Here is a 14,414-nt window from a genome sequence, read left to right on the forward strand (position 1 = left end):
TGAACAGGTCTGCCTCTCTACTTCAGTCAAGAACCTCCAAGGATAATCACCGATAAAATCATTTCGAGGCTGTTTCAGCTGAAAATCCTGAAATTAAGTACATAGCAAGCCAAGTTCTTGTATTTGCTTCTTGTTTTCTTCAACATTAGATAGGCCCCCCCTGAAGTAAAATGTGGGCCCACAGCAGAAGTGTTCTTGCTGGAGGTTTTCGCAGCACAAAGTTGTACTTTGAGGAGAGCCACTGTGTGCCCTTTCAAAATGGAGAAATAAGACAGCTGGCAACTAACAAATAGAAGGAAAAACATTCCATCCTGTTTCCTTCTGAAGTCCATGTTACTGGCCTATTTCCTTACAGAACTTGAAGATGACAGTAAAAATCTTGTGTTCAAGAGCATCTATTGCTAGCTGAGAAAGAAGGAAATCTTTCTTGCTCCATCTTCATTTCCTCACATTTTCCTTTGTTCACTGACCTCTGATCTCACCTGTGGGCAGAAGAAAAAAGCTGGAGGGCTGGTACAGCTTTGCCCCAGATTAGACATGTCAGCCACCATTACAAGTAAGGAGAACATTTTAGAAGTTCAAACCTACCATTTTTTGAAATTGGCCCTTTTAATTCCATTCAAATGGCTGTTTGCCTACAGCAACTTTTCTCTGAAGATGTGCAGTACCTATGTATCAGTTACCATCCCTTCCTATTCAGGGATATACATACTAAGCATTGAAATTTAATTAGCTTTATTAAGCCCACAACTCATGTTTTTTCTGTAGAAAGACATAGTCCTCCAGCGTTGTGTTTCAGAGAAGGGCAGTCAGGAATGCAAGAACTTACCCCTCACAGTCAGTCTTCCCTTTTGGCAAACACGGGAAGCTATTTTACCATAGTTTTCTTTGAAGTTCCTCCGGTGAAGCTTGATTAAACTGGAAACATATCTGAGATCGTTACTGATAAAATGTAGTTTTATTAAATTATAAATTCCGTAACAAAAACAAGACAGATCAAGAAAGACTTCAAAAACAAAACTACAAGAACTAGATGGCGAAGCCAGTGAAAATGCCATGAAGAGTGTATAGGTAAGAATTTGCAACAAAAGTTAACAGCATTTTTACATTTCCATTGAGGGAAGGTAAACAATTGCTCTTGTCTAGTAAAAACACATTTTAACTCCAAACTCACATCTATTTTCTCACATTAAATTAAGCATCCTGCTTGCACCCAACATCTTGCCTGCTCCCACATTGCTGTAGTGTTCTTTTCATACATCAATCCATGCAGAAAGTAGTAAGACACTTAATGCAACAGTCAGATAATGAAGACAATTCAAGTTGTACAGTAGATATACATTGGCCAAAAAGGGATCGAGTTTCTCCAAGGGGAAAATGCTACAAAAGAAACACAAGACATTTTCAAGAAAACTGGGCATTGCTAAGCAGCTTTCAAACCATTAACGGGACAACCCAGTTTCCTATAGTTAAGAGTCTTCCAGCTGAGACATGTTAAGAGACTTAAGTTAAATGGGCCAAATCCGTTTCTCCCCGTCACCCCACCCTCCCACCAAACACTGCTAGGTTTGAGTGCAATGCCAATGTGGACAGAAAATTTACAGGTACAGGACTTTTGCATCACATGGCTCTAGATTTAAACTTCAGTGACTGTGCACTGTCCATCTGGCCGCCTAGATCTTACGCTTGTGCTTACTCCCCCGCCCCCTGCCACCGGCCTATCTGCCCCCGACTGGCTTGTATTTGCACTCAAGTGTCTCTGCTGGACAGAGGGCAGGTGTTGCTGGAGGTGGGCAGACACATCCTCACTATCACTGCTCGCATCCGACTCGGTCTCCTCAGCGGAGGTGTCAGGGGCTGGGACCCTGCTGGAAGATGACGATTCGTGGTCTTCTTCTCCCTCTCCCCTATGACTCCTTTCAGCCATACTGTCTCCATTTATTTGTAAGTGGGCAAAAGAGTTCTCTAGAGAATTGCTCGCATCAGGCGATGGCGTTGAAGGGCTCAGCAGTTGACCGTCTAGTGATGGCAGAGGCCGAGCAGAAACGGAGGCCAGAGGCTGCACCGCCGCAGCCCCGGGGGTCGCCGTGCTGTCCGCACCGTCCGCAGAGCTCTCTCTTGCCAGGTTGACAGTGTTAGTGTCACAGTCCAACCTCAGCCCAGCCACTCCCTTCTTTGGTATATCTATTATGTCCCGCTTTATTTTTCTGCGGCGTCCATGCTCGTTTCTCCTATACTGAACCATATTTTCCAGATCTGCTACGTATAAAAACCCAGCAATTAGCATTTCGGTGCTCTTTTTACCCTTGGAAAAGGCATCTTCCAGCTCTCTGCTGGTACGTTCATCGTACTGCCACCAACCATTTCTACCTTCGTAGTACCAGGCGTATTCTCCGTTGCCTCTGCTTGCCGCTTTGAGTTCTTCTGGTGACAACAAAGTTGGCTTGTCAAGAAAATCCTCTGGAATCTCCTGCCGGCAGAGTGCACATCGCTTCCCAAGCCAGGAAGCTCCCTTCACACACAGATAGCAGAAAACATGTTTACAAGGCAGACTTACAGGATGGACACATGTTTGCAGACAGATAGCACATTCAGGGACTGTCAGGGAAGGTGCTGCATTAGCACATGACTCATTTGTCTTCCTATTTGTGGGAAGCATGTTGATCGAATGATCTATTTCGCCACAGCCAGCCATCCTGCAAAGGATCAAAGATAAATTTAAATCAGTTTATTGTGTCAACCTAAACTGGCACCTTACATCATCTTTGACCTCAGCATCCATAGAGTAAGATGCTTACCTTAAATTAAGGTAAGGTGTCATGAAGCTCAACTCAAAGAAACTGACAGGTTAACTTTCTGTTTCCCAAGCTAACAGACTAAATCACATACTGGGAGAATTCTTTTGCTAATCACTGATCTTTATCTGTTTGATTTTCAGCTCACTATCATGCCAAGTTAGAAAGCATATTTTGGAATTTTCTCTGTTCCTTCTCTGAAGTAGTGTTGATTAGTGAACCTCCCATCAGCCAGCCACTTTGGAGCCTCCTCAGGAAATTTAAAGAAGCTATGGTTCTTTCCTCAAGAGGTGATCTAGCTGCAAACATTGAACTTATCTACCTTCACAGTATTGGTGATCATCCATTTGACTGAAGGATTGCCTGAACACAGTACCTCAGTAGAAAATATGAGGGGCAGCAGTGCCTGGCTGAAATATTCCAGTACCATGCCTCAAGCCAGGTTGAGAACAAGGCTGCAGAAAGAACCGGATTTGAAAACTGAGGTGACTTTCTCAAGCAATAACCTGGATTCCTTTTTTCTAAGCATCCAGTGAACTCCCTGATACAGCTGAGTGCATCTCAGAAGAAACTGGTGCAGCCCAGCAGAAGGAGCAGTGTATCAAGGAAGACACACAACCATGATTTGATTGGTTTGCGAAGTTGTTGCCTCTACCTTCTCTGAACATCTCTTATTTCTGTAATTAAAGGCAATTTTGTAACCAACTGTAGGAGTGCAGGGAATTCAAAACTGTGTCACTTCAGCATTGTGTAGGCTTTCAGTAGTTGAAAAATTCTAGCCTAAATATGCAAATACCTTCTCAATTACATTTCTACCATGGCAATCTTTCAGTCTGTTTCATGGTAATTTTCCTTTTATGTTCTTCTTTATTAGCAATCAAAACCAAACACTAGCTATCAAATGAGGGAGAAGAATGGGCGTTGGGGGATGGGGCCTAAAAAGTGCCTTTTATCATTTAAATCCCCAAGGAACTGTGAGGCTGATAATCAGTGAAAGACCCTTTCAGTGAAACTAGCCTTAGTTTTACACAAACTATTTCTAGCTACCTGTACAACAATCACAAGCATTCGATTGGTGGGGGTAGAACAAGAGGAAATGGGCTCAAGTTGTGCCAGAGGAGGTTTAGATTAGAGATCAGGAAAAATTTCTTTACTGAAGAAACAGCGAGGCATTGGAACAGGCTGCCCACAGAAGTGGTGGAGTCATCATCTCTAGAGGTGTTCAAAAAACCATGTAGACGTGGCACTTTGGGACATGGTTTTAGTGGTGTTGGGTTGATGGTTGGATTTGATGATCTTAGAGGCCTTTTCCAATCTTAATGATTCTATGTGGGCCAAAAGGGACCTTGAGAGGTCATGAGGCAGTTTCCTTCTCCACATGGTACTACCACCAGTACTAGATTAGATCAGCCTGGGCTTTGTCTAGCTGAGTTCTTTTGAAACCTGCAAGGATAGAGATAACACAACCTCCCTGGACAGCCTGTTCTAGTGTTCATATCCATTTCTAGCAAAATGTATTACCTCAAGAGAAAATGCCAAGGCATTTTCTCTTGGAGGCTGTAAAGGCCTCCACTGCTGTAAGCATCTTATGAATACATGCTGGGATTGAAAAAAAATTATGCTTCAGTAGCTGTATTTATCTTGCAATAATGTATTAAATGCGATAATGTATTAAGGTATTTCTGTATGCTCTCTGTTCCCTTCTATCTCTACAATTTTCTCTCGAAAGACCAATGCGTCTTTAATCCATTTTATCAAATCATTCTTTTAAAAGCTCTACAGGTCAGGTATCTTTTCCTAAAGTAGCACATAACTGTATCTACCTATGTTTCCGTTTTCTATCTCAATTTCTTCCTCTGAGATTAAAGACAAATCTGCATACTAGTTCTTAAATCAGCATGCCAGATACAGACACAGCATCACCTAACACCTGGTAATGTCTTTTTACTGCACAGTATAGTCTGTCTGCAAGATCCACGCTAACAATATTGCAAAGAAGTTTCTTTCTGGGAGCCTTGCATTTTCGAGGTTGTAGGGATTTTAGAATGCCCAGGAATACAACCCAACCAGCATCTCACAACAGAAAAGCTGGGAGAAATCCATATATTGATTAATTTGTGCTAACCATGGCTGAGGTAAAGAAACTGAATTTTTAAGTGCTCCCAGAATCACAGAATGTCAGGGGTTGGAAGAAACCTCAAAAGATCACCTAGTCCAGCCCCCTGCCAGAGCAGGATCACCTACAGTAGATTGCACAATAATGCGTCCAGGCGGGTTTTGAATGTCTCCAGAGAGATACTATTGTGCAAAAAGGCACAGCAGCAGAGATTTTTACTTTCACGCTACTTACAAAAAGCTGCTTCTCCCTGAATATTCTGTATAAAGTTATCCTTTTCAGAGTCAAAGAAAAGATTGAACCAATCTGTAGATAAATAACTTTTATACAATTTGCATATCGTAATTAAGACAAATCGAATTCTGATACCGTGAGCTAGCTTATTAGTCAACTACATGCCCAGGCAGCACGAGCAACATGTAGGAGGTGCTGGAAGACACTGCGCAGCAGGAAAACTATGACATAATTGCCATCACGGAAATGTGGTGGGATGACTCGCACAACTGGAGTGCTGCCTGCAATGGCTATAAAACCTTCAGAAGGGACAGGCAAGGAAGCAGGCGCAGCGGATGTTACCCCCTGTAGGTTAGGGACTGTTCTGACTGTCTAGAGCTTAATGATGTGATGATGGGATTGAGTGTTTATGGGTAAGAATCGAGGGGAAGGACAAGAAGGCTGATATCATGATGGGAGTCTGTTATAGAACTCCCAGCCAGGACAAAGAGGCAGCTGGGAGAAGTCTCACAGTCGCCAGCCCTTGTTCTCATGAGGGACTTCACCTCACCAGATAGCTGCTGGAAATACAACACAGCAGAGGGGAAACTGTCCAGGAGGTTCCTGGAGTGAGTGGAAAAGAACTTCCTCACACAGCTGGTGAGTGAGCCAGCTATGGAGGGTACCCTGCTGGATCTGCTCTTTGTCAACATCGCTGACGTGATGGCTGAAGGCTGCCTTGGGCATAGTGATCACAAAATGACAGTGTTCGGTTCTTAGAGAAGGAGAGGGTTTGGTGGAACTGCTACCTTGAACTTTGAGAGGGCAGCCTTTGGCCTGTTTAGGATACTGGTTGACGGAGTCCCACCAGGGGCAGGCCTGAAGCGCAAAGGAGTCCAGGAATGCTGGACATTCTTCAAGGAGGAAATATTCATGGCACAGGAGCAGGCCATCCCCATGTGCCAAAAAAAAAAAACCAACAAAAAACAACCCATTGGAGAAGACCACTGGCCTAGCTGAACAGAGAGCTTTGGCTGGAACTCAGGAAAGAAGGAGGAAGGGGCAGACAACTCAGGAGGACTACAAAGATGTTGTGAGGTTATGTAGGGTGAAAAGTAGAAGGGCCAAAGGCCAGTTACAACTTAATTGGGCTACTGCCATAAAAGACAATAAAAAATGCTTCTATAAATACATTAATAACAAAAGGAGGGCTAAGAAGAACCTCCTTTCTTTACTGGATGCAAGGGGAAACATATTGACAAAGGCTGAGGAAATGGCTGAGGTACCTAATGCCACCTTTGTCTCAATCTTTCATAGTAAGACCAGCTGGTCACTGGATCCACAGCCCCCTAAGCCCAAGGAGAAATGGTTGGCAACCTGCTGCTCCACTCGGACACACAGAAGTCTATGGATGGGATCCACCCAAGGGTGCTACGGAAGCCGGCAGAACTCCTCACCAAGCCGCTTTCCATCAACAGTTCTGGCTAACCAGGGAAGTCCCAGTGGACCAGAGATTAGCAACTGTGACAGTCACTGACAAGAAGGGCCAGAAGGACAATCCAGGGAGTTACAGGCCTGTCAGTCTGACCTCAGTTCTGGGAAAGATTTTGCAGCAGGTTATCTTGAGTGCCATCACACAGCACATACAGGACAACCAGGTGATCAGGCCCAGCCAACATGGGTTTATGGAAGATAGGTCCTGCTTGACTAACCTATGACAAGGTGACCTGCTTGGTGGATGAAGGAAAGGCTGGGGATGTTGTCTACCTGGACTTTGACACTGTGTGCCACAGCATTCTCCTGGAGAATCAAGCTGCTCATGACTCAGATGGGTGTATTCTTTGCTGGGTTAAAAAAAAACCAAACCACAAAAAACAACTAGCGGGATGGCCAGGTCCAAAAGAGTGGTGGTGAAGGGAGTTAAATCCAGTTGGTGGCCAGTCACAAGGGGTGTTCCTCAGTGCTCAGTTTTGGGGCCAGTTCTTTTAAATATCTTTATCAATGATAAGGGCAAGGGGATTGAGTAAGTCTGTAGATGACACAAAGCTGAGCAGCTGAGCTGCTCGAGGTTAGGAAGGCTCTGTGGAGGGATCTGGACAGGCTGGCTTGATGGGCCTACGCAAACTGTATGAAGGGCAACAAGGCCAAGTGCTGAGTCCTGCACTTGGGTCACAACAATCCCAGGCAGCGCTACAGCCTTGGGCAAGAGTGGCTGGAAAGCTGTCTGGTGGAAAAGGACCTGGGGGTGTTGGTGTCAGCTGGCTGAACATGAGCCAGCAGTGTGCCCAGGTGGCCAAGGCCTGTATCAGAAATCATGTGGCCAGCAGGAGTGGGGCAGCGGTCATCCCTCTGTATTCAGCACTGGTGAGGCTACATCTCGAGTCCTGTGTTTAGTTTTGGGTCCCTCACTACAAGAAAGACATTTTGGTGCTGGAGCATGTCCAGAGAAGGGCAACGAAGCTGGTGAGGGGTCTAGAGAACATGCCTTATGAGAAGCAGCTGAGGGAAATGAGATTATTTGGCTTAGAGGGGAGGCTGAGGGGAGATCTCAATTGCTCTCTACAACTACCTGAAAGGAGGTTGTATCAAGGTGGGTGTTGGTCTCTTCTCCCAAATAACAAGTGATAGGACAAGAGGAAATGGCCTCAGGTTACCAGCAGAGATTCAGATTGGACATTAGGAAAAAATTCTTCACAGAAAGGGTTGTTAAGCATTGGAACAGACTGCCCAGGGAAGTGGTGGAGTCACCACCTCTGGAAGTATTTAGAAGATGCATAGATGTGCTGCTTAGGGCCATGGTTTAGTGGTGGACCTGGCAGTGCTAGGTTAACTATTGGACTCTATGATCTTAAAGGTCTTTTCCAACCGAAACAATTCTATGGTTCTATAAAAGCAGCGTGAAAATTCTCACTTGCTCACTGAAAGCACAAAAATGCTAACATTTGAACTGTGCTCAATGAGTTACCCGTTAATTTGAGGGTTCCTTGATTCCTTACTAGATGAAGACAATAACGCAGGATATGAAAAGAAAGGAGTAAATGCCTTATCTTGAAACTCTTATGTGATTTTTAATGATGAAGAGGAAAATATTATGTGTGAAATGAATACAGCTGGAGGAGTAAACTCTTATCTCTAAGCAAGTGCTATCCAGCAACATAAAACTCTTAAAAGATAAGCACAACTGCAGTTGCATGAGCTCAGAATGCAGGACAATTACATGCTTGAAGATTCATATCAATTAAATGGATGCTGTCTCACTTTTTAAGTATCAAATGTAGGTCACAGAATTTGTTTATAAGCTGGTATGAGGAAGTACATGCATATTTTTATTGAAGAGGTAATCTTTCATGAGTAAGAAAAAACATTTAGAACCGCTATTCTGCAGTGGAAACACTTTCGTTGCAAATTCATGGTATTAAGAACTAAACAAATCCGACCACAGAATATTTTTCCTGAAATTAAGAGTAATATTATATAACAAGCTTTAAACAGAACAGGCTTCATATTAGAAATGTTATCAAACAGTAAAACTCTGGTTTTTTGAAGGGCTGGGTTCCCTTGAGTCACTTCTGGCAACAGGGAAAACTACATTATTGAATAGTGAGGCTAAAAATTAATCAAACTCAAGGAAAAGTTCTAAAAATAATTTTACTGTAAGTATTTAGATCCTCAATTCAGGTATAAATAAGGGAACAATAAGCATCTGAGCACTGCATTTTAACATAAACACAGCCTAAAGCCAACTGAGAAGGAGCTAGTCCACAATCCTGCCAGATCCCACCTTTCTATTATCCTTTTGTATTTATGATTTTTGTTGTGTTTATTTTTCTATTTTTATTTAAATTAAAACATATATTTAATCTGTAAGATCAGGGTGCACAGCCTAGAGTGATAATATATAAAAACTATATGAAAAGACCCTGGGCCTTCCACAACTCTACTTGAAAAAAAAGTAAATTCGCACAAACCCACCTCAAAACGGAGTAATTTTCAAACTCCAGGTCAAATTCTAAATGCAACTAAGTAGCCTGTCAAAGAGCTGACACACGTAATTCCATTAACAAATCAACAGCTTACTTTTTCTGAATAATTTCTACTGAAGCATGCCACAAGGCTAAAATGTCCTTCTTCAGATGTCTCCAGGTAGGATGGCAGGTCCTCTTTCCCAGGGCTGGCTCATTCCTTACTTGTCCTGCCCAACGGTACGCTACAGTGTTTCAGCTTCTCTGCAAACTGATGGGAAGCAAATAATAACACCATTACAACACTGTACAGAGCTACCAGAAAGCAAAATACAATGCCACTGTTCTGTGTACAGAAAAGAAATTACTATGCTTTCATCTACCTGACGAAGGCTATTTTCAGTAAATGTATCAGACTTCTGTTTTATTTTTCACACAAATCAATTTTGGCCCACAGTTTTGATGTGAATTACTTTGATGTCTGACTTCAACAAACTATCTTTCTCTAAAGTATTTTAAAGGGCAATTATCTTTAACTATAAGAAGTTAATGGCTCATTTCCATAAAGGGACTCCGTACATAAAAGGAGAAACAAGACCAAAGATAGGAACATGTTACATTTATGCAAATTTAACCTCTAATAAATGACTCCTTAGATTCAGAGAGTTTAAAAAGTCACAATACCTTCCTAAACCTGTTTATAAACTCTCCATATCATGCAGTTCCAACTGACTATCTAGGCTTGTAACTTGTCTCTTAGCATGAGCTAATATCAGATGCTTGAGGAGAAAACAGTGCATGCAAATAGCTGGTTTCCCCTAGATCCTCTCCCTATTTCAAGCAGCCAGTAGCTCAGAGCCTTGTATCCTCATCCTCTTTTTCAAGATCACGTGCATTGATTTAATGAATGGACCTTAGAACCATTCAGCACTTTTCTCTTTATAAATCCAGATATGTATGTCCTCATAGTAGCTTATAAATAAACGATGACCTAGATTTGATACTTAACAAGGTAAACAACAAAAAAAGATTAATCGGAATCTTCCTTTATTTCTTTAGACTCGAAGGTTCATTCACGGAATAAATGCAAGCACAAACTCTGAAAAAGTGGACAAGAATGCACCTCAGCCTCCACACTTCTGAGGGAATATAGTCCTCTCCAGGCTAGCAGACAATGTCAGTCACAACACATTTTGCATAAGACACCAATCAGAGTCTGATCTCACTCATTTCACAAATACACAATAATCACTGGAAACCAGTAAGTACCTAACTCTACAGTAGGGAGGCAGGTATCTGCAACCTCAGAGAGAACAGCGAGGCCATCAGGATTTCACTGTCACCTTCTCACACCCTAACTGGGAAGGTCTTGACCTAAGAGAGCCACCTTTAGTTACAGAAAGCATTTGGGAATCCTCTGTAAAGACACTGTTGAGCCATAGGGTTGTATCTTCTTTCTAGGCTGTAGCTTACAAGACAATTCTTAGGCATTTTGAACTACGATTTCAAGTTGCTGCAGAATGTTACATACAGGAATGATATGAAGCAGGCCAGAGAACATCACATCTTATATTTCAATTTGCTCAAGAAAAGAATCATTTCAGTATAAATATAGTGCAGATCAGACACGTACAGAGCTGAGCAAAGTCCAGGAGTGATAAGTCTCTGAAAGAACACGCAGCATTTAGTATTGTCATGTTCTGTGCTATAGTCCTTCACGACATGATCGAACATCTACCATTAATAACATCAGAGTGAAATGTTCAGATGATTTCAGTATAAGAAGTCTTACTCAATGACGTTATTTTCTTTTTAGCTCAGCTCCATGTAACATTCTGTGCAGCTATTTTTAGAGAGCTCCGAAGGAAAAATGCAAAAAATCAACAAGCCTATCCACACCTTTTCTGCCCTCATCATTCTAGCAGCTTCCCCTTTCTTCACACATCAATCTGCAACCAAGAGCTGCAATCGCATTAAAATTTTGGCTCCACTAATCCACTCAGACAAGACACTATGTTTGCCATGATCAAAGAGACAGCTGCAACACGCTTGATGCTCTGAGTGTGGTGTTCAGTCCTTCATTTTAGGAGCTGGTTTTCTGTTACTTCTATAGGTATCACTTGAAGCCTTTTATCTACTACCTCTCAAAATCCACTGCCTCTTGCAATCCACTATTAGAGGTAGCACATCGTAAAACCAAATGTTATGTGTAGATGGGGAAAAAAAGGTTGTGTCAGTCCTGGCAGAGTTCTTAGGAAATAAAAATGCATGCACATATTCAAGGTATGTAATTATACCTAGAAGAATCCACTTAGGGCATAATTACAGGATTATGGTAAGGCAACTTTCTATTGCTGCATAGCTCTTAAGAAGAACTAGTTCACAAACTGACTTCAGGTAACCTCCACATTTCATGACATTGTTATTTATTTAATAAGCCAGACTTGAAAATTTTAATAAACAAGATAAAAGACACTTGTGGATACACACACCACATGCCCTTTTCTTGACGATGACTCCTTCTTTACAGTCAAGTAGGTAAGAGCTGTGTTCTATACTTGGCAATTAATTTTCTATGCTGGAAAAGCACGTAGTAGGAAGAGCTACACTATCTGCAGCAAGCTGCAAGTATCCCTTCCTTCTGCACACTTGCTAAATCCATGTATCCTATCAAACACCAGTCTTGAAATTTTCATTCAAGATGCAACTGATGAAGGACAATCCCAACGATCAGGAGCAAGAATTTAAATTGGGAAACACCCCCTCCCACACTGAGGCTGGCTCAGCCAGCATTTAACTGTTCTTTGCCTCTTAAAAATCTCTCAGGACGCTCGCTGCGAGAAGTCAGGTCTGCTTCTTCCACGCAACTTGAAGATGTTGAACTGGTGGACTCCCTGCCAGACAGATCGCCCCAAAATTATTTCAGGCTCTCCTTAAGAAAAATGTCAAGCTTTTATTAGACCAAGATATAATGAAATTTCTACTTAGTTCAGTCAGCTGTGCCCACCAGATCTCCAGTGAACTATCAGACCCAACACAATTTTTTCCAGCTTTCTGTTTCATTGGAAAAAACAGCAATTAAAAAGAAATAAAATCCCTAAAACTTAAATATATAAGAAGCCAGGTCCGAACTGTCAATGAAGCATTATGTACAGTCTTAATAAATCTCTGTAAGTAAAAGCTTATCTTTTTAAAAACAAATGAACTGTTGGTAAATTCAACTAACACCAGCTTCTAACCAAACCAGCCAAAAACTATTACTTGAATCCCACCTCAAATGACAGATGGTCTCACAAATTCTGCAACTCTGTAGAGATTACTCTAAAATAGCTATCACAAATTCAGTTCTCCCCCCTTCACAGCTACAGCATCACTTCAAAAGAGCAAATGGTTTTCTTTATTTAAATATTCAGATTTTTCTACCTTGTAACTCCATTATTAGGAGGGAAAATAGAACCTCAAAATTTTACCCTCACCTACAAGTCACCAACCAGCCAAACACTGTGGGAAGAAAGAAGGTGGCTAATTTTTAAAATACAAAAAAAAAAAAAAATCAAAAAAATCGCTCTCCTGTCTCATGGTCTGCTACTGTCAAATCAGTATCAGCTCAAGGTACTGAAACTATCAGGTATTTTTCAAACTGTCCCTGTGCACTAGATAGCACAACAGATACATAACCTTGTTGTTTCCTGTTCTTAAGTACTTTTCTGCGTCTGTTTCTTAAACTTAGAAATCTTCAGGAATCGCTGACTGGGATGAGGCTTCAAGTTGCCTGCCATTCCTTATTCTTTGCTATTACACACTGATTAAAAACAACAACCCTTATATGTACATTTGGAACTGAACCACAGAATAGGCAAGTGCAGAAAAGTCAACCATTTCAGTACTGAATCGCTACACACTTATTCAAAGTAAAGGTCTTCTATGCTACAACTGGAGCACTACTTGAGAATATATTCTATTTCCATTTATTTAACAGAAGAAAATATTAGTTTCTCACTCAGAATTATATTGTTTGGGAAACGAAGCAAAAGCTGTCTCATCTGAAGCTAACAATGCTTCAGAAAAAAAGTAAGTACAGGAATATCTCTTCATATATATAGACTTAACCTGCACAGACAAGAAATAATAATAATAAAAAAAATCTATTTCAACAAAAAGATTTTTCCCCCCACCAATTCCAGGGCTCCACTATTCAACAGCCTTTAGAAATACTGCAGTTCTAGCTCTCTAAATAAATGACAATTCAATAACATCTAAATTGATGCAGTATATTTTGAAGGAAAGAAGAACAGAACTTTTTCTTTCACTCAGTACAGATGCCGCATTATAGCCATTTAAACAACTGGTACTTTGATTCACTTGGAAAATACAGTATTAACCACCCAAGACTGTAAAGCAACTCAGAATAACCAAATCCATATTCAGATTTCACTCTGTCTTCAATACTATTACAAACTGTAATTTTTGGTACTGCATTTTTAGAGATGCTTTAGGAGCTATTTTTAAGTAGCTCACTATCCAGAAGCAGCAGGTAACAAAGTAGCAGGACTGTATTTTTAGCATTGCAAATCTGAAAAAAGCAAAACATATTAAAACTCTGCTCTCTACTCTTCATTATTCAATGTTAAATTGCACACTACACCACCAGGAACAAATACTACATTATTTCTAGTTCACATCACAGAAATGTTATATTATGATGTAAAATCCCACACTTTCATTTGGTTTTAACTGTTTCACCATTCTGCTTTCTTCTGCCTGCATGGAAAACTCGTAATATTTCCCAAATATTTGGAAAATTTTTTCAGTGGTGGCAATATGCACTGCACCAAAAGCCAGACCTATTTTCACATCCCATTTTAACAGTCTGAAGGGATGCAAACCCAAACACTTGAGCCGAGGCCATCAAGCACAAAGAAACAAAAGCACTTCCATCAAAAACACCAGTTACTTCTTCTCAAGTGCTTTGTAGTGTGCGACTGTACGACTGCCTGTACCACTTTCATTCTAGGTTCACGTCGCCAGTCACAGCTAGGCAGCTACAGCAACGGCATTTTGCACGGAGAGGGGCAACACGCAGCGCTGAACGATTTCGAGCCAGAATTAAAGCGCTGCGGTCGCTCAGTCCGGGGATCCTGCCACGCGTGACGACGCTACAGCTAACGCTCTTGGCTTATTCTGCTACCGAACAAAACGAAACCTGCAGACGAGGGGCCCCGACATACACCTCATTCTTAACGCCGACGGCGCCACGCCGCCTCCCTGGGAGGCGAACGCCGGCAGCAGCTGGGCCCCGGCCCGGCAGAGGGGGCCTGGCGGGGGCCT

At 41.8% G+C, this 14,414-nt stretch overlaps 1 protein-coding gene across 1 annotated transcript; it reads right to left on the reverse strand.

Moving 5' to 3' along the window:
* Positions 1 to 931: 931 nt before the first annotated feature.
* RNF146 (ring finger protein 146) lies at positions 932 to 9,359 on the reverse strand. Its single transcript, XM_009871811.1, has 2 exons — positions 9,202 to 9,359; positions 932 to 2,696 (listed from the first exon to the last, which is right to left on the reverse strand). The coding sequence occupies exon 2, from the start codon at positions 2,693 to 2,695 to the stop codon at positions 1,637 to 1,639; it is 1,059 nt and encodes a 352-aa protein (XP_009870113.1). The 5' UTR covers position 2,696; positions 9,202 to 9,359; the 3' UTR covers positions 932 to 1,636.
* Positions 9,360 to 14,414: the final 5,055 nt, after the last annotated feature.

The sequence above is a fragment of the Apaloderma vittatum genome, unplaced genomic scaffold, assembly GCF_000703405.1.
Source record: "Apaloderma vittatum isolate BGI_N311 unplaced genomic scaffold, ASM70340v1 scaffold18906, whole genome shotgun sequence".
Taxonomy (NCBI): domain Eukaryota; kingdom Metazoa; phylum Chordata; class Aves; order Trogoniformes; family Trogonidae; genus Apaloderma; species Apaloderma vittatum.

Bases quoted from the DNA above. Each gene is read 5' to 3' on its own strand.
- RNF146 (XM_009871811.1), bottom strand. From the start codon at position 2,695: ATGGCTGGCTGTGGCGAAATAGATCATTCGATCAACATGCTTCCCACA.